This window comes from Microcaecilia unicolor, chromosome 7, assembly GCF_901765095.1.
Source record: "Microcaecilia unicolor chromosome 7, aMicUni1.1, whole genome shotgun sequence".
Taxonomy (NCBI): Eukaryota; Metazoa; Chordata; class Amphibia; order Gymnophiona; family Siphonopidae; genus Microcaecilia; species Microcaecilia unicolor.
In genome coordinates, this window is record NC_044037.1 from 82,573,187 (window position 1) to 82,593,571 (window position 20,385).

Genomic DNA, 20,385 nt, shown 5'->3' on the forward strand with positions numbered 1-20,385 from the left:
TCGATTATCAGCTAAAGACGCCCATCTCTCCTCGGCCGATAACCACGCCCCAGTTCCGCCTTCACCACGCTTCCGACACGCCCCCGTCAACTTTACCCGTTTCCGCGATGGATTGCAGTTGGAAATGCCCAAAATCGGCTTTCGATTATACCAATTTGGGCACCCACGGGAGAAAGACGCCCATCTCCCAATTTGGGTCGCAATATAGGCGTTTTTCTCTTTCGATTATAACCAGGATAATTACCTAGCAAGTTTTGTGCTAAAGCAGTTAAAGAAGAATATTTTTGAGATATTGATAATTCAAATTTCGTAAAGGCTTACCAGAATGTGTCCAAACTAAGAAGAGAAAGTTTTACCACAAAAACAAAATTTTTCATGTCCTCACTTCTCTCTCTTTCAGGCAGGAAGTCACTAACTCCCTCTTCAGGATATCCACAATGAATATGCATGAACTCTATTTGCATACACTGCCTCCATTATATTCAAATCTCTTTCATGCATATTTGTTGTGGATATTCTGGCATATTTGTTGTGGACTCCAGGATCAGAGTTGGATGGAGACCCCATAGATGGTCCAGCACTGAATAGCTGGTGGAAGTCAGCACTTAAAAAGATGTTGACAGCCACTAGCTGAATATTTATTTGATAAAATTAAGATTGAAATAGATATAGAACTCTGAAATTCTCTCTACCTCAGACTGCAGATCCTCTGGGCATCTGGAGTCAGTGAGCAGAAAGAAAGAATTGATGAAGGACTCCTCCTTGCGGCACATGGGCTCCAGCTGTGTCAGCACTTGCTCTAGCACCTAGGAAGGAAAAAACAACCAACCTTTTAGATCCAAGCTTGCACACCTTCTTTTCATACTACTTGGAATTGTTTTATGGAAAACAAGAATACATAGGAAGTACATTACAGCACACAAAGCATTTTTCTTCACTCAACATGTAATTAGACTCTGGAATTTGTAGCCAGAGAATGTGGTAAAGGTGGTTAGCTTAGCGGGGTTTTAAAAAGGTCTGGACAGTTTCCTACAGGAAAAGTCCATAGACCATTATTAAATTGGACTTGGGAAAATATTTCTGGGATAAGCAACATAACATGTTTTGTACTTTTTTGGGGATCTTGCCAGGTATTTGTGACCTGGATTGGCCACTGTTGGAAACAGGATGATGGCTTGATGGACCTTTGGTCTGTCCCGGAGTGGCAACACTTATGTACTTACGTACTTATGGTTCATGGAATTCTTTCCAACCCCTGTGGGCGTGGGCCCTTATATTTTATTCTTCTTATCCATCTTCAGATAATAAGCACAAACACATCAGTATCCAGGTCTAAGCATAAGTTTAAAAAACTCAAAGCATGATCTCTAACTAATGAGTCAAGCCTCCTCTTTCCTTGAGCAGTGGGCCTTGTGTGATGCATGCAACCAACCTACACAACCTTTAGTTTTTGAAAATTTCCTCTACCCCTTTTTACTGTTATCTAATCCTATTTTTTATTTTAATATCGATCTGAACCTCATTGATCTACTGCAGTACTTTCAGTATGACCTCTTTGCATACAAAGGGCCCTGTTTACTAAACCATGCTAAGGGCGCATTAGCGTTTTTAGTGCACGCTAATGATTAGCACACACTAAACACTAAGTCGCCCATAGGAACATATGGGATACTCTAGTGTTTAGCATGCGCTAAAAAATGCTAGTCCACCTTAGTAAACAGGGCCCATAAACTATTAATTCCTATATTTATGCTTTCCTGAATCTTTGGGTGAGAAGTTTTTCCTTGGCACAGTCTTTGGGTGGTCACAGACCCATAACAGCACTTGGCTAAGCTTTCCTCATAGTCACCCATCTCTTTATCAGCTATTCCTCCTTTATCAGCCCACAAATAAAACTTATATAGCAGCTTCAAAATTTCTCATAATTTTCTCTAGATGTTGTCTTCAATTACATCTCTAAATAGTGAGAAATTAAAATTGAACAGGTAACTACATCTCACGTTTTTCCCTAAAATCTACAGCGTTTTGAGCTTCAGTCTTTCTACATATCATAGATGACTTAACATTCACCAGCAATGTATTTGTTACACTTCTGTTACCTTCTCTCTCTCTTCCAGGGAGTTCATCTTCAATTCAGTGGTCTCTTTTTTTTTAGTTTTATTTTAAAGAAGTTAATTGCAATGATTTCTGTACCATTCTTCAATGAAAATACTCTTGGTCTAGGGCACTGCTCAGAAAGGGAAAAACTTTCAGTAACTGTAGTCACTGCTCCTATGCAATTCTTCCCTACCTTAAATCTGCTGGTGTGCCATTCTGATGAAGATTGGACCCTATGGCAGTTTCTGGGACAAAACACAGAAAGCCTTTGCATCCTTCTCTGAGTATTTTTCTAGCCTCAATCATTTCAACAGAAAAAACTGGGGGGGGGGGGGGGGGGGGGGGGGGGGGGTTCACCACTATGAATTATTACTTTCTGGAGTGCTATCCTCTCCAGCTCATCAAATACAAAAAAATTAACATTAGATCGAATTCAAAATTGGGCTATTGGTAATATGTTAAAACTACATACAAATAAAACAAAGCTTTTATGGTTCCACAATCATAAATGTTATTGTTCCAGATACGATAGTGTTGTCTTTGGGATTATCTTCCAGTGGAAAAAAAATCTAGGGTATTCTTGACTCATCCTTGATTTTTGAAGCACAAATTAAACTTCTGTGGCAAATTTTTTTTTTCAAACGTATCCCCCTGTTTATTAAGCCACGCTAGGATTATATAATCTATCATGTCTGTTTCCATCTATATCCCATTCCACAAAAATCTACATGAAATCAAGACCAGAATAATGGACGGTATAAATATAATGGACTCATGGGCAGCAGGGTTCAAGCTCAAACTGAGCAAATTAAAAACACATTGCCTGATACTCACATCACCACACAAAACCAATCCCTTCTCAAACATCACCATCAAAGGTACAACCCTCCCAATAACCAACAATCTGAAAATATTAGGAGTCAATATTGACCACTACCTATCCTTTGATAAACAAATCTCATACACTACGAACAGAATGTTCCAAATCATGTGGAAACTAAAATGAATAAAAAACTACTTCCCTAGAAATATTTTCTGATCACTAGTTCAGTCCATGGTCCTCTCACATGCTGACTATTGCAACGGAGTTTATGCCAGATGCAAGGAACAATTATTAAAGAAAATGCAAACAGCTCAAAACATAGCAGCAAGACTAATATTCAGAAAAAAAGCGGTTCGAAAGCGGAAAACCACTACTCCAAAATCTCCACTGGCTACCCATAAAATCACGCATATCCTTTGAGATACGCTCGCTGGCCTACAGAATAATTTTCAGCCTTGCACCGGAATCCATGCCAATCCTAATAGAATTACCTACACGCAACGTACTAAAGGGAGAAAGAGCCTACCTCACTCTACACTTTCCCAAATGCCAAGGACTAAAATACAAATTCTCATACTCCACCAACTTCACATACATTTGTTCGAAGATCTGGAACACATTACCATCAGCCCTAAAAGGCACACATAATTACATAATCTTCTGGAAACACCTGAAAGCTTACTTCTACAGAACAACAACACACCGCAGTGACTGACCAATCATGGACTCTGATCTAAGCCCGCGTCTACACCAAACAACCTTGTAACTGCTCTATTCAAATCAATCTATAAGCCACATTGAACCAACAACTAGATTGGAAAATGTGGGGTATAAATGCAGAAATAAATAAATAAATACGTACGTACATACATACATAAATACATATGGCCTAACCAAATATTTTTGAAAATGACCCTTTGATACTATTGTTATGATACCATTCTTTGGAGGTCAATTGTGTAAATGGTGTTTTTACTGCATTCATTTATAATTTATTTCTAGGGAGAAAAAGGGGTTTCTATGGCAATCATGAGGATGGGAGGGATGGTATGGGATACTGGGGTACTAAAGGTTGTTCTGAGTTTTTATGTATGGTTGGACAACTGTATTGATTTTGTAAGTTCAGATAAAAATTTCCAATAAAAATTAAAGTTAAATAAAATGCTGAATTCTGTTGTTAAATTGTTTGTTCGTTACCTTAGCAACATTTCTTTGGTCTAATTCATTCAGTTGCTCATCTGTGTTCTCAGACAGTCTGAGGTAGTGCTTGTGGAGACTGGTTGTGGAACTGCTGAGTTTGTCTAAACCTTCATGCAAGCCTGGAAAAGAAATGCAATAAATTTCTCTAAGGGGAATCAGTTCTGGTTTCACCAGTTCATTTAATTGTAAATTATCTTTGCCGTAGAAAAACACTAGTCATGCTCTTGGTATTGTTCACCCCTCTGGTGGTGTAATACATGGTTTCAGCTAGTAGGCATTATGCAAATACACATATGGGAAACTTACTAGATGTTCCTTTTGTTAGAGCAATGGAGCTGTGCCCCAGTACATTAAAGGGATATCAAAACATAAAACCAGTGAGTAAGGAAGTGAACGTTAGAACATAAAAGAATGCCATATCAGTTTAGACCAAAGGTCTATCAAGCCCAGCACCCTGTTGCCAACATTTCTAATCCAGGTCAAAAGTACCCAGCAGGATCCTAAGGAATCAGTCCTTTCCTTGTTACTTGCACTGAAGGAAATGCAACTCCTTTTTAAAACCAGCTATGCTAACTGCTTTCACCACATATTCTGGCAACATATTCCACAACTTAGTCGTGCGTTTGGTGAAAAAATACTTCCTCCAATTATTTTTATATATTAATTTTTTTTTTTTAAGAGGTCAATACAAACAACAATGAAACAAGGTTAACATTAGAAAAAAACAATGCATCCATAAGAAAAGTTTCATAATTACCACTCTAGGGTGTTGCTTACCTGTCTCTTCACCCCTAGGCAGCGGGCACATTTGATCTTAAGGGGTCCAGCATGACTGGGGAGTCCAAGAGACTGGGGCAGCCATGTTTCAAGAAAGCCCCACAATTCCGAGTCAGTTATGCTCTCCCAGCCCACCTAACCAAAGATTATTCCAGCGAGTGCGGTTCTTGATGCCATCCATTTTTTCTTCCAGCACAGCCACCTTTCTTGTAAGTTTCATGCGTGCTCTATCAGCTTCCTGCACCATGCCCTCCAAATAGGCAAGCTGTACTTGGAAGGTCCCAATATCTCCATGCAGCCTTGATTCTAATGTGTCAAACATCTTTTGAAATGTTCCCTTCCAAGATTTCTCCATGGTTTATGGTGTATTAAATTTTTTATACCACCTTTTTTGTATGAACAAAGCTACTGCCGGGAAAACTTCCATCACCCCGAGGGAGTCCATCATTGGGCCTGGCAAACGCAGCATTGGCCATCTTGGGGTCCATGGAGTGAGGCTTGACACAGTGTTTGTTTTGGGAGCTTCATTGCCATCTAAACATATCCTGGACACTCAAGGGGATTTAATTTTGCTTCTAGCACTAAAGCGTCAGTTGTGGAAAGGCTACTTCAGGGGTGCAAGTAAGCCAAGTGGGGTCCAGGGCCTGGGAACGTGACTGATCAGCATCTTCTCATTCACACAGCTCCACTGGAAGTCCTCCAATTAGTTTTAAAAGTACCTCCAATTAGATTCATAAAGAGTCCCCCTAGTTCCCAGTCTTAGTACTCTTCGAAAGGATAAAAACTGTTCCCCATTTACCTGCTCCACCCCACTCATGCATAGACATCTATCCTGTCTCCTTTCAGCTATGTATTTTCCAAAGTGAAGAGACTTATTTAGTCTCTCATAGGGGAGCTATTCCATTCCCCCCCCCCCTTTTTTATTTTCATCTCCCTTCACTGTATGATTTTAAAATAAGGCAACCATGGTATTCAAGATGCAGTGACACCATGGATAATATTCTATTTTAGTTTCCATTCATTACCTAATAATACCTAGCATTCCATTTGCTTTTGCACAGCTGTGGCACAAGTGGACCTTGTAATAAAATTCTTCTCAAAATGAAGGAAAGAAGCCTTATTTTTCAAGTCCTTCATCAGCTTCTGCAGGTCCTCACTGAAAAGACGGCAGCTTACTTAAATGTGCCTTGGATGCAGAATTCTCAGACCAATTGAGCAACCAGAAGAACTAATGAGCTGTCACTGCATTGACCATTCTCTTGGCTGAAGCTCAAACAATATTATACAGGACATTTGCAACAGAGGCCATGCTTGGTTTGACATAGTCTGAAGAACCAGTCAATGAGGCTGGTTCCTCCAGAGCTCCATCTCGATCTTCCTGTACCTATTGGAGACAAACCATAGCTACCTAACTGCTACAGATATCTGCCTGAAATACTAACCCCATCACCTCAAATCACTGTTTTGAAAGAGATTTGACTCTCCTGTTTTATGAATTCTTAAGAGCTGTAGCCCTTACAGGTCTTACAGGTCACCACCATAAGGGTACAGCTTCCTCATGGTTCTTAAAACCTTTGGCCCAGAGTCCAGAGCTTGCCACACTGCCAAAATCAACTCCTTGATACTCCTTTGACGTAGAAAGGCCCTGGAAAGTTTCGAAACCCAGTGAGGACCACATCTCCTGGGGGTGGCATGTTTGCTGCTTCCTCCAATTTTACACAGCCTCCACTGACTGAATGATAAGAACTGGGTACTCCTCCTTATTGAATAATTGGATCATCATGGAATCCTTCACCTCAGACCAATCCAACTCCAGTACATCCTCTTCCATCTCACCCATGAAACCAGTGATGCAGCCTTAGATGGTGAATCCTTAGCATTCCATCAAGTTTGCTAAGCTAAGAGCCACCCAGGTGACTCCCTAACCTAGATTGCATGGCCCTTGATGCCTCTAAAGCCAATGCTGTCAGAAGGAACAATGGATTAGTGGAAGGGGAAGAAAAAGAGGAGGATGATGAGTTTTGGAGTAAAAGGAGGGACCCTGATAGAAATCTGGGACTCGAACAGTCCAGTGGCAGAGGGCATCATGCCCCCCCCCCCCCCAATCCCTTATAAGCTTAAATGCTTGGTGCATAAGTAACACAAAGGACAGGGAAATAGGCTACTGAGCTACACAGGTGAGGGACCTCAATGCCTCTACAACTGTTGTCTCTGGGCCAGTGAAATCCCATCCTCCTGCTTCAAAAGATCCTCTGAGCACTTTCCCTGCAGCCTGTAGGAAGACAAAATGGCAGCTACTTAATACTACTACTATTACTTATCATTTCTATAGCGCTACTAGACGTATGCAGTGCTGTACACTTGAACATGAAGAGACAGTCCCCGCTCGACAGAGCTTACAATCTAATTAGGACAGACAAACTTCTATCAAAAGTGCCTCAGCTGCTGCAGCAACAATGCTGGAGTCCTCCCCCCCCCCCCCCACCCATACACAGTTGTTTCAGTAGGCATCATTTACCCAGCAACAAAGCTTCACACAAGGCCTGCACTGCCACTTCTTATGTTATCTTCTTTGCATTTTTTAAAAATAACTTATTACATCTAATGTTGCGCAAACAGACAAAAGACCTATGTTTCTGCCTGCTGCTACCAAAGAGTGGTGAAGGGGGAGTAAACTAGAAACTGCTTATCACTTGACCACCCATGGAGAGGAATCCCAAGGAACCATCACCCTGAGGGCCTCCCAGCTATACCCGAGCCTACAAGTAAGCCACACCAAACATCCAGAGCACAGGTTTGCCAAACCACCATCTACTGGAAGCAGAGACTACCAGAATGCTGAGGTTGCACAGGTACCTCACCGTTTTGATGGTCTTTTCTTCCATCTTAACCCACATGTCTTGACTGGTCTTACTAGGACAGTAAGGAAAATATCCCTGTTGGCATTTGCACCTACTCCAAAGCACGTACAAGTTCTAGCTTCCGATTAAGATCTAGGTTCTCAATCAAGAAGCACCTGCACAAGCCAATGGCACACCCCTCCAATTCCCCCCAGACAGTCCTAGACCCCACAACATCATTAATATACCCTTACCACAGACACCTCAACTCTTAGTGAGGGTTTCCCTGATGTATATTGGCAGGCACCTGGGTTCATAATGGTGCTTCTGACTAGAGTGGGAGAAAACAATTTGGATTTTGCCCATGCCTTTCTCAGTAGTTCAAGGCAAGTTACATACAGGTACAGTAGGTATATTCTTGTCACCAGAGGACTTACAATCTAAATTTGTACCTGGGGCAAAAGAGGATTGAGTGACTTACCCAAGATCACACGCTGCCACACAATACTACCACTAGGGGCCAAAATGCCAAACAGGGGTGTGCAGTCTGTTTTAATCAATATCAAGATTCAAGGTACATTAAGAGACTATATAACTGACTACAGAGATGGACAATGATGAACCAATGATTCAGATGTAAAGTTGTTTCCTCCTAGTTTATACATATGTTAGAACATCTTAATTGGTCCTAGTGTTTAATTTATTAATCACAACATCAAGGCCTATATTCACAATGATTTATGCAGTTAATTTTAATGTTAATGGGCTAATATTCAACAATTAAGCAGATAGGAGAGGCTCCTGCCCACATAAATCACCTGTGGCCACCTTACCCCCTGATATTCAGCGGTCCGGAGGCCTTCCCTCTGCTGGTTCCACCTCCTCCGAAAACAGGAAGTAGAATCAGAGGAAGCGGAACAAGCAGAGGGAAGGCCCAGCAGACTGCCCCCAGACAGCTTACTTTCAATGCTGCAGCCGGCCAGGATGGAAGGCAAGCGTAAAGGACATCAGAGTGCAGGAGGGAGAGAGTGAGTGACAACTGCTGAAGTAGGAGAAGGGGAGGGAAGGGGTGGAGTCACAGATACTAAACCGAAGGGGAGGGAGGAGGGAAAGGAATGAGAGATGCCTAACCATGAAAGAGGGGGAGAGCTAGAGGAAGCGGGATCCGCAGGGAAAGGGAGGGAAATACAGGAAGGGGGAGGAGAAGAGAGAGAGAGAGAATGAAGTGAAATGATGCCATGATCTGCGAGGGAAGGAGGAAAAGAGAGAGACAGTGGAACTGCAAGATGTGGGAGTGGGGAGTGTGGCAAGAGAGAGGGACCTTTTCTGAATTCCTGGGGAGGAAGTCATGAGGAAGGGGGGCTAGAGGGAGAGATGCTAGACCCAAGGAGGGAGAGAGACACAGAGGGATGATGCCACACAGGTTGGATGGGGGGGTAGGGATGCAAAGGGATGATGACACATCAGGGGGATGGGGACACAGAAGGGTGATACTGGATAGGGTATTAATATAGACACAGAGAAGAGGGATACTTAACATGGTGGGAGGATAGGAGCAGGGACATAGGGGAAATAATAGACAGGGTGATAGCGACACAGAGGGAAGATGGATAGTGGACATGGAGAGAGAATGAATGTCAAATGAACCAAGAAACCTTGGCAAGAGAGTTAAGAGAAGACAGAGGAAAGCAGAACCCATAGAATGGGACCAACATGATGAGGAAAATTAAATGACCAGAAGACAAAGATAGAAAAAGGAATTGTATTATTTAATGATTAGAATATGTACGTTTTTGAAACATACATCTGCCAGAGCTGGTTTTAGACATAGCTGGGGCCCTGCAAGAAAAACCTTACTCAGCATAGCAGTAATAAATTTCCAGCTTTGGGACAAGCCACCTATCTCTGCATAACCTTTTGCTGAACATGTTGATGTCTGGCCGACAGTTATGCATTTAGGAGGAGGATGGTCAAGACATGCTTCAGGTGACAGGGTCAAAATTTACAAGGATATTCAGTGCTATGTACATAACTTTATCCATTCAAGCAGGACTGTATCAATAACTGTCCAAACTGATCCATTTTAAGTTTAGGACTGCATATTGAGCATTTCAATGTAAATGATAGTGTGACTGAAAATATGTTTAAAGATACCCAGGTAATCACCTGGATTTGTTTAAACAGTGGCCGCACCATTGAGTGTCGGCCTCCTGATTTCAACTGTATCCTAGGAAGGAAAGGAGATAAAAGTGTTTTAAAAAGGATCTACACAGGGCAATAGCTGGAAGAAGCCTTATACTCATGTGAAAAGAGTGTTCTTTTATCACTAATTTCTAAACATTTTCTTCCCAAGAGGCCAGCATGAACAGCAGTAGCAGGATTCTTATCTGCTATCTGTGACGTCGTTATTCATTTATACAGTACTGTATATGTATCTATACTCACTGAATCTCCGGCCTTCCTTAGATCTCCCCAGTAATAGCTTTGCAACTTCAAAAAAGGCTTTGATTTCCTTCTCATAAAGTTTACTGAGATTCTGTGAATATACCTGGAAAGAACACAAGCGAGAAATGCTCATACTCTGCAGCTGATATGTACCCTCATGCCCAGAACTCCCTTCTAGTACTACAGGTATGTTGTTTATATTTCTTCTTTTTTTCTTTAATAAGAATGCAAAATATGTCTACCAGCCAGTGTGATGACCGCAATATCATCACACCTGACATGCCATGATTATCACTTCATAGAAAATCTCAGAACATTGCCTAAGCAAGGCATCTTACATGACATATAACCACATTACTTGTGAGGTACCTTTTAAATGTCTCTTTTACTGAGTTCTCCAAACAGATATAATGCAAGTCTGCAAATGGGGGAAAGGAAAATGTGCCATTGTGTCAAACTGTTAAGAGTACACTTTTCAATTTGTTTCTTCCTACTGCAATACTACAGTTCTTTGTGTCAAAGAATTCTTCTCCAAATAGTAATGAGCTGTGAATTATGGTCAGATAAAGTGAGCTACCAGCACTGCCATGGATGGATTATTGGCAAGTACAAGAATTTCTTCTAATAACATTTGATGTGATTGAGTGATTGTTGATACATATAATATTGAGCCAGTTATGGTAGGTATAATCATTTTTATCCACGAGATCCACCCCACAAAAATATACATGAATCCTGGTTATTCCTAAAAGAGTCTCTAGGCTTCTACTAGGGCAACTCAACACCTTTAAAATGTCTATTTTAATACTCATTCAGGTATATAACAAGACAATATTAATGCATGGCCTGACCCTGATACTAAACTGGATGTGATTTTGATTACTGAATTTTGCTTATAAGACTTGAGGGCCCTTTGCTGGTGGCATTATGTCATAAGAACATAAGAATAGCCATACTGGGTCAGACCAATGGTCCAACTAGCCCAGTATCCTGTTTCCAACAACGGCCAATCCAGGCCACAAGTACCTGGCAGAAACCCAATTGATACAAAATTCCATGTTACCAATCCCAGGGCAAGCAGTGGCTTCCTCCATGTCCATCTCAATATCAGACTATGGACTTTCCCTCCAGGAACTTGTCCAAACCTTTTTAAAACCCAGATACACTAACTGCTGTTCCCACGTTCTTCAGCAAAGAGTTCCAGAGTTTAATTATTCTTTGAGTGAAAACATTTTTTCTATTTGTTTTTAAAGTATTTCTATATAATTTCATTTAGTGTCCCCTGGTCTTCGTACTTTTTGAAAGAGTGAAAAACTGATTCACTTTTACCCGTTTTACACCACTCAGGATTTTGTAGACCTCAATCATATCCCCTCTCAGCCATCTCTTTTCCAAGAAGAAGACCACTAACCTCTTCAGCCTTTCCTCATATAAGAGGTATTCCATCCCCTTCATCATTCTAGTCACTCTTCCTAAATCTTTTCTAATTCTGCTATATATTTTTTAAGATATAGCGACCAGAATTGAATGCAAAACTCAAGGTGAAGTCAATCATGGAGTGATACAGAGGCATTATAATATTCTTGGTCTTATTTACCATCCCTTTCCTAATAATTCCTAGCATCCTGTTTGCTTTTTTGGCCACCGCCACACATTGGGCAGAAGATTTTAGTGCCAACATTGACAACGGTAAACCCCTGATGAAGCTTGTTTTTTTTTTGGAGAAACAGGTCCCGATGAGATTGTAATTGGACATGTGACCAACTGATCTCTGAATGGATATAACAGTGAACAGAAGTTTTGTACCTGAAACTACTGAATAATTTGTATATATAAGAAGAAAGTTTTTGGAATAAATAAAAAAATATCATAAATATATGCAACCCATTGAACAAAATCAGTACGATTTTTAAGCCATAAGTATGTAAGTATTGCCACACTGGGACAGACCAAAGGTCCATCAAGCCCAGCATCCTGTTTCCAACAATGGTCAATCCAGCCCTGAAGGTTTTGTATGTTAAATAGCACTTGTCCCAGTACATATCCCTGAAACACTTCACTATTCACCCTCCTCTACTGAGAAAAATGGTCATTTAACTCTTCTGCATTTATCTGTTTTTCTGAGGTGATGTCATCCAACAGAGTCCATGTGAGAGGTTTTCTCCAGCATTTTCCAGAGATTTACAGAGTACTTCACCATGCTTGTATGCCTGTTCCAGCCTACTGATGTGGCACAGGACCCCTCTGTCCTTCATTTTCTGCAGACCCAAATGACATTTATGTCACCTTTGCCTCAGTGTCCAGTTTTAAGTCATAGCTACATTTTTTTGCTGTGTGTAAGTCCTGTTGCTGTCATACAGTCCAGTTTTAGGTCTCAAGATCCCATCGAGGTGATTCCCCATCATCAGGTTGTTTAATTTTGCTGTGACTGTTTTTCCAGATGATGTTAACTCTCCCCTCCCCTCTTGCAATGCCTGGGACACAATTATGATCCCTCTCAGTGTATTCTCTGTTCACAGATGTCAAAGAGAAGGCTTTATAGTAGAGAAAAGCAGAAAGAAAGGCTTTTCAGCAGTGATAAGACTGGTCCAGAGACATCAGCATCAAAAGTATCATTTTCTATGGGTCCCAGAATTGCATTAGATGCTCAAGCTGCATCGGAATCAAGTGTCTTGATCACCCTTGACATCAAACATCAATAAAGGCAACAGGAATTAGTCATTGTCTGATCCCTGCCCAAAGAAAAAGAAGAATTCAACATCATCTTCATTGGTGTTGAAGAAGCTGTTGCCTCAACACTGCCCCTCATCAAAGCACGGCACCGAGAGCACCAAGGCACCAAGCCCACCATTTTCCTCTGCAGCATTGGAGAAGATGTGACAGCCACCATGAACCTGAGACCCTGGTTCTGAAACAGTCCAGGTGACTTAGGAGATGTTGCCGCTCCTACTGGGATACTGATGTCAGTCTTTGAGGAGCAGCTCATGCACAATTTCAAGGAAAGGATGGGCGTTTCTTTGGTCAATGCAATTCCATAGTTTTGACACTGTTGATGTTGAGACCAGAAATGTTCGAGTCAATCCTGACATGAGGCCTGAAAGGGGCTTGGACTCAATGTTGACTGCAATAGTATCAATTTCCAGTGCATCAGAGGAGGAAGCTTCCCAAGATATGGGGAATCCGTGGTGTCTAACGCTGGGACAGGCTGAGATTCAAACACCTCTGGTGGAGTACCCTTATAAATTTTAGCACTCCTGGCTTCTGAAGAAGAGCCAGAGATCTTCTTAGAGGAGGAATCGACAGGCATTCCTTCTGATCCCTCCCCACCTGAGGAGCTCTTCGTCATTTTCTTTGTGAGGAAGATGGCCCAGAACATCCTATTTAAGTTACAGATGGAGAAGGAGTCCAGGGCAGAAACACTGGATATCCTCCAATTTCTCAATCCATTCAAGGTGGTTGTGACAGTAACCATTCACAGAATCCGCAAGGAGATTCAGAGAAGAATGAGGGATACTCACCCCCCCCCCCCCTCCTATTAACAAGAAGGTGTATAGATTCCAGAAGACTCCTAGATTTGGGAATCAGCAGCTTTCTCGCCATTTCATGGTAGTCCTATCTGCTCTCGAACGAGCCAAAAGCTCCAAAACTCACTCCTCATTGTCCCCTGGGAGGAAGGCTAGGATACTGGAGTCTTTTGTAAGGAAATGTTTTCTGAATGTTATGCTCACATCCTGTATAGAAGAACCCTATCGGCTCTTCAGGGACATAGACTTGTGGTATATAATGCACAATGTAGGCCAATGGAAGGCAAAAAATTGAAAGAAACTTATAATTGAACAAGAAACTTGTCTAGGAGATACATGGAAGAGGGAGAAGTACTTCTGGAGAAGTTACTTAAAAGATAAAAATATACCATGAATCAGGAAAAGCTGCCACGTGTGCTATGTGGTTGAGTTTGCTAGAAAACTCTTTAAACTTCAAGAGCTAGTTGCTCATTTTCACTGAACCAAGCTTCATCAGATGACACCACCTATCAATGAGGATTTCACATTCTTGAAGAATTTCCACTCTAATTTTGCATACTTGAGATTTTTTAAAAATCATATTAGTTGGGCAATAATCCTGTATTGGCATTTCAATTTATGAAAAGTGGGAAAGCTGAAAACATGCTGCTAAAATTGCTCCATGCTTGACTGAACTAAGAAGAAACAGAAAATGGACTGCACCTTAGAGAGTTCATTGAAAATCACAGCATTGGAGCTTTTCAACCAGGCCATGAGTGGAATGTATGGCAGGAGCTCTTGGTGGTAGGAAGTGTGCTTTGGGGAGGTCAGTCTTCCAGCCTGGTGCATCAAGGCAGACCCCTGATCAGAACCCTTGAAACAGAAAAACAAGCAAAATATATATTTCAAAAATGCACTCGTCACTCTATGATCAGAAAATCTAAGGAAAACCTTGAATAAACATATTAATGCAGATCCATTGAAAGAAAGAACATTTGCAAATATGTAATTACACTGCAGATACACTTCAATACAATATTGGCTGTGAAGGACAAATTTGAAAACCATGTGGAGGGTAATTTTAAAAAAATGTGCCTAGTTAACGTGCAATTTCATACAACTATCTAGCGCCTGTTGTATAAAGTCAAGAATGCACCTACTTGACCAGGGCTGGTGTAAATATTATGCATATTTTCCATAAGTATGCATACAAATTAAGAATTTTATAATATGCATAGTCAATCTTCAGCTAGCTAAATTAAACCCAGATAATCAATGCTGGGTCATATCTGGTCAGTGGCACTGAATATCCAGGGGTTTGGGGATGCCTGGAAGCTATCCAGGTGTGGTCGATTTTCATTGCCATAGCTGCATAGCTAACCAGATATAGGGACTCTTTTACTAAAGCTTAGTGCGTACTGTCTCGATTATCAGAGGCCTGATTTCTGCTTGGGGAAGGAACTGGGGGGAATCACAGACTTGGGAATCTTGGTATCAGTATGTTGGAACGGTGGGATTGGTGCTGGAAGTGGGGCTTGCAGGTCTGATATCTGTTTTCCAGAGCAGGTAGACTTCTCTGTGCTAATTGTTCTTTTACTGAGCTTGGTGTTATTACTATGTCTATGATATTACCGCTGCATTCTGCATGTTACATTAGTACATCAAGCATTAAAATCAGCAGGTAACTCATGTTATAACACATAAACCCCAAAGTATGTTTCAGCATTAAACTGTGAATACAGAATTTATTTATTTATTACATTTGTACCCCGCTCTTTCACAACATACAGCAGGTCCAGTGTGGCTTACGTGGTAAAAGAAAGCATCTTACATGGTAAAGAATACAGTAAAAACAAGAAAATGTAGGAACAGTATTATAAATTGTGATGATCATAACTACTTACGTTATGAAAGGCATTACAAAGGACATGCGAAAGAACGTAATGAACTAGAATAGGGAAGGTAGACAAGGATATGATAGGTGAAAGGGAAGGAGAATGGGAGGGAAATGGTAAAGGATGGAGGGAAGAAGATGAGGGATTGAGTATAACATTGGGGTCAGAGTAAGCGTCGACGTCTTAGCAGGAGTATCGTAGGTGATCTGGTGGAATTAAGCTGGTCCATTAGGGTAAACTTGCTTGAAAAAATGGGACTTGAACATTTTCCTGAAAGGTAGATAGTTATTAATAGCTTGGAATGGCTGCATTTGGGGTTTTCTGGAAAAGAAGGAGTATATTTTAACTTCTCGTACCTGCTGCTGGAAATGGTGGTGATGTGAGTGACAAAATGTTTCTCAAAGCTCTGTCTCAGATTCTCAAACTTGATCAGCTGCTCTGCTACAGCTTGCAGCTTCCTGTGTCCTGAGGAAGCATAAGAGAGATGTGGTAGCACCACACTGGCTAATGAAGAAACTTTCTAAGCATACATCAGGTCTGTGTTTCATTCTAAATCCCCTGTAACAACTGGCTATAATAATAGGTGAATCCCAGTAAGAACTAACTTTTAAAAAAATGAATTTTAAGGAGTATAATGCTGAATTGGACACAATAAAATAATAGAATGAGAAACAGAAGGAAAATCATGACAGAAAGTTAATACAAAAAAAAAAATCTACAAGCCCACATTACGGGAGGTAAATTTACCAAACAATAAAGAAATTATTTAGGAAACTAAAGAGTTAGGAAAAGAACCCAACTCCAAAACTAGGTCCTATATATTCCAACAGAACTCTATTTGCCCGAAGCCAAAAGTCTATTTCTCATGTCCCTTTAGAAATTCTTCAAATTGCAATGAATCCCAAAATATAAATTCCTTACCTTGAAAAGTAAGAAGACATTTACATGGAAACAATGGCGTAGCCAGACAACCAATTTTGGGTGGGCCTGAGCACAAAGTGGGTGGGCACAAAATTTTCTCTCTCCCCCCTCTCCCCCAGTACTTCCGCAACTCAAAATATAAATACTTTAGCTGATGAGGATCCCCAATCTCTGTCAGCTGGGGACCTCCACCAGAGATGGCCAGAACTCCTCCCCGACAAGCCCAGCAGGCAGTAGCAACTCCTCAAGCCACTGATGCCAGCACCCCATATATGCTTAGTTGTCAGTGGCTCCAGGATGCTGCCCCCATCTGCCAAGCTTGGCGGAAGGCAGCTCCGGCCAGCCCCAGAAGAGATCCCCAGCTGGCAGGGCTTGGGGATCCCCACTAGCCACAGCAAGGGTCAGAGCTGCTGTTAACCATGCTGATGACCAGGGCAGAAAATAAAGAAGCCCCTCCCCCAATTCCCTCTCCTCTCCAATCTCTTCATCTGCCGTTACAGTCACACTGACAGACCCTCACAAATTACAGAACAAGGGATCACAAATTAGAAATAAAAATATGTAGACAAAATTGAACCGGGAACCTCAGCATCCACTGCAACACTGGAGAAAAAACCCCAAAACAAAAGTGCATTTCCTTTTCTACTTAACACAATAAAAAGACATCCACTATGCACATTTCCCAAAACTAACATATTCCATTTAAAACATTCAAAATAAAATGATTTTTCTACCCTTAGACATTTTATTTTCCCATCGTGTTGGTTCCAATTTCTCTTTCCCGCTTTCCTGTCTGTCTTCTGCTAATTCTTCAAACGGCTGTCCATTTGTCTTTTTTCTCCTGTCATTTCATTTCCTCAGTACACCTGCCTCTGAAATATTGATCTTTCCATTTTAGCTCTTTCCTTTCTTTCTTTTTTCTTTTCTGCCTCTATACACTCAAATTTCATCCTCTTTCTAAATCTTTTCCTTCTTTTTACTTTTCAGATATCTATCACATTTCCATTTCCTTTCACCCACTAGCTCTCCCATTCCCCATCTCTCTCCTTCCCAGCCTATCATTCCTTTCCATCTTCAATCTGCGCACCATTACCATATTTCTACCCCTGTAATCACTGTTCTCTCATTTATTTCCTTGCTATCTTCACTCCTTGGGCCTCCCCCCATACTTTCCACCATTCCCAGTGTCTCCCTCCCTCCACCCCAGCATCTGTTCCCTCTTTCTGCCATCCTCACCCTCGTAGCCTGGTATCTCCCTATCCCTTTTACCTCCCACCACCAGCATCTTCCTGTCCCATCTCTCTCCCCCATTGTTCAGCATTTTTCCCTTTCTCTCCCCTACCATCTATTGTCCATCTTCTCTCCCTGGATCCATCTTCCCTCTTTCTCCACTCCCCCACTTGTGCATCTCCCCTTTCCTCTCCTCCATCTTCATGTCCAACTTTTCTTCCTCTCCCTGCCTTGAGCCCCTGGTCTAACATCTCACTCTCTTCCCCATGCCACATAGCATCTCTCCATCCTTCCTTCCCCTCATCTCAATGCCATATTCAACATTTCCCCTCTCATCTCTCCCTCCTTTCCTTCCACTTCCATGTCCAACACTTTTTTCTCTCTCTGGTCCTTTATCACTCCTATGCAGCCTTTCCCTCCCTCTCCCCATCCCATCCCACCCATATCCAACAATTCTCCCTCTCTTTCCCCTTGCAGCATCTCTCCATCCATCCATCCCCCCACATCGAACAATTATTCCTCCACCCCACCTAGCACTACCCTCTGCTCACCACCCCTCCCAGTCCCATCCATCTTCTGCTCCTTCCCTCTGCTCACCACCCCTCAATAAAGAACGACAACGTGGATGCAGGCAGCAGCTCACAGGTTTGCTTGCTGTGTTTTGAGCGAACAGTGACAGCTGCGCAGGGGAGTGGAAACAGAGATTTCCCAAATGACTGGCTTCCTTCCTCCCTTCCTTCTCTAGTCGCAGCGGGCGAACTGGCAGGCGGCAGTAGTAAAAGCATAAAGCAGCCAGGCTCGACTCCGTCCTTCCTTTCCCTGCCCTCTCAGCATCCCGCCCACCAAAAGGAAATGACATCAGGAAGGTGGGACGCAGAGAGGGCAAGAAAAGGAAGGACGGAGTCGAGCCTGGCTGCTTTATGCTTTTACTACTAGCGCCCTACAGTTCGCCGCTGCGACTTCCGGTAAGTACATAAGTACATAAGTAATGCCATACTGGGAAAAGACCAAGGGTCCATCGAGCCCAGCATCTTGTCCCCTCGCCCCCCCCCCCCCCCAATCTATGCCGTCAGGGTCCAGGAGCTGCTGAGGTAAGCGGCAGCAGTGGCGCCCCCCTGCCATGCTTACTGGGTTGGACCAGCTCTGGATGACAGGGGAGGGAGCAGGGAGGGAACAAAACCCTGCGGTGCACTGGCAGGTGGCTGGAAGGAGGGAAAGCAGCAGGAAGGGAAAAGTCGTGGTTTGGTGCACCGTTGCTGGGTGGGCCCGAGACCAAAGTGGGTGGGCTCAGGCCCACCCGTGGCTACGCCCCTGCGTGGAAATTTGAGCAAAAAGGATGCTGTCACGTTTTCAACGCAGGAACTGGGTTGTGAGCCCTTGGGTCACTGCCGAGGAGCGGCAGTGGCAGGCAAAACCACCCCACACCGGAGACTAGGCAAATCTCAGGCAAGCAGTTAGGCTTCACCTGCACTTGACCACTTTTCACCCAGAGTTGAGCTCTGGGCTTCAGGTGGCCGGCAGGACTTGCTGGACAGGGCAGGACTGGATAACAGCAAGGTAGCAAAGGGACTGAGGGTCAGAGGGGAAATGGAGGAACATGGGCAGCACGGCAGGAGACTGGGCAAGGAAGGGAAAGCTAAAGGGCAGAACAGCCAAAAAACAGGGAACAAACACTGACTAACAAGACACAGAACTAAGAGCTGCAAGCAGCCCCAAAGCCAGAACACAGACAAACAGAAACTAAACACAGAATTACAAACAACAAAACCAGGCAAGGAAAGCAAGCAAACCTAAACTAAACACAGACTAACAAGAAACAGGCAAGAATCTCAGGCAACAGCCGGACTAGCTGAAGTGCAACAAGCAACAACATACCAGGGCCTTAGACGCAATGCAAAGGCAAAGGCAGAGAGGTTCCAAACGGCTAATAAGCCCAGCAGGCAGCTGAGACTCAGGTGCAACAATCGCCAGGCAACTAAGGGTCGGGCAGCCTGGAAGATCCGGACTGGACTAAGCTGAAATCTGGAACGGATGACAGCACACCGACAATCTAATACAGCCAGCACACAGAGACAGAACTAATTCACAAAGAACAGACAGAAGCCAGCTCAGAAGCTGACCACAGGAAATAAGGTGAGTCTGAGAGGGGTCACGGCCACAGACGTGACAGATGCACCCAGAGCTACCACCCAGGACTTCAGGGATAAAAAAAAGCCCTGCGCCTGAACTGAGCAGCTCTAGAAACATCAGGTAATACAGAAATTTTAACACCACAGAACAAAATATCCTTTTTCTGAAAAATATATTTTCAATATTAAATTCTTATCCAAGTCAGAAGGCAAGGTAGTCAGCAGAGTGAACCTAATATTAATAGTATCCTGGTTATCTTCAAAAAAAGCTATCTGGTCCACTCCAGAGAAGACCAACTGATCTCCTTTCTGCTGGTCACCCTGAATCTTCTTTTTACCTGGAAGATAATAGCAATTCAAAATTGGAAAAGAATCAGCATTTTTTAACCCCAAAATTTCCTTAAAATACTTCTGTCACGAAATGCCTAGCACCACCTCGGGTTAACCCTGCAGCCACCTGGAGGGTCTGTCCCCAGCATTGCTGAGGCCTGTCTGCACCTGGGCAAATGCTCTACACTGCACTCT

General features: G+C 42.6%; 1 protein-coding gene across 1 annotated transcript in view; it reads right to left on the minus strand.

Annotated features, from left to right (window-relative positions):
- The window catches only part of LOC115475004 (exocyst complex component 1-like), a 70,575-nt gene that overhangs the window by 39,914 nt on the left and 10,276 nt on the right, over positions 1–20,385 (minus strand). The window contains exons 3-8 of the mRNA XM_030210744.1: positions 15,937–16,045; positions 15,346–15,415; positions 14,409–14,558; positions 10,183–10,285; positions 4,118–4,239; positions 693–806 (exon numbers count right to left, since the gene is read on the minus strand). Of these exons, the coding sequence (XP_030066604.1) occupies positions 693–806; positions 4,118–4,239; positions 10,183–10,285; positions 14,409–14,558; positions 15,346–15,415; positions 15,937–16,045 (668 nt within the window). The remainder of the gene's footprint in view (positions 1–692; positions 807–4,117; positions 4,240–10,182; positions 10,286–14,408; positions 14,559–15,345; positions 15,416–15,936; positions 16,046–20,385) is intronic.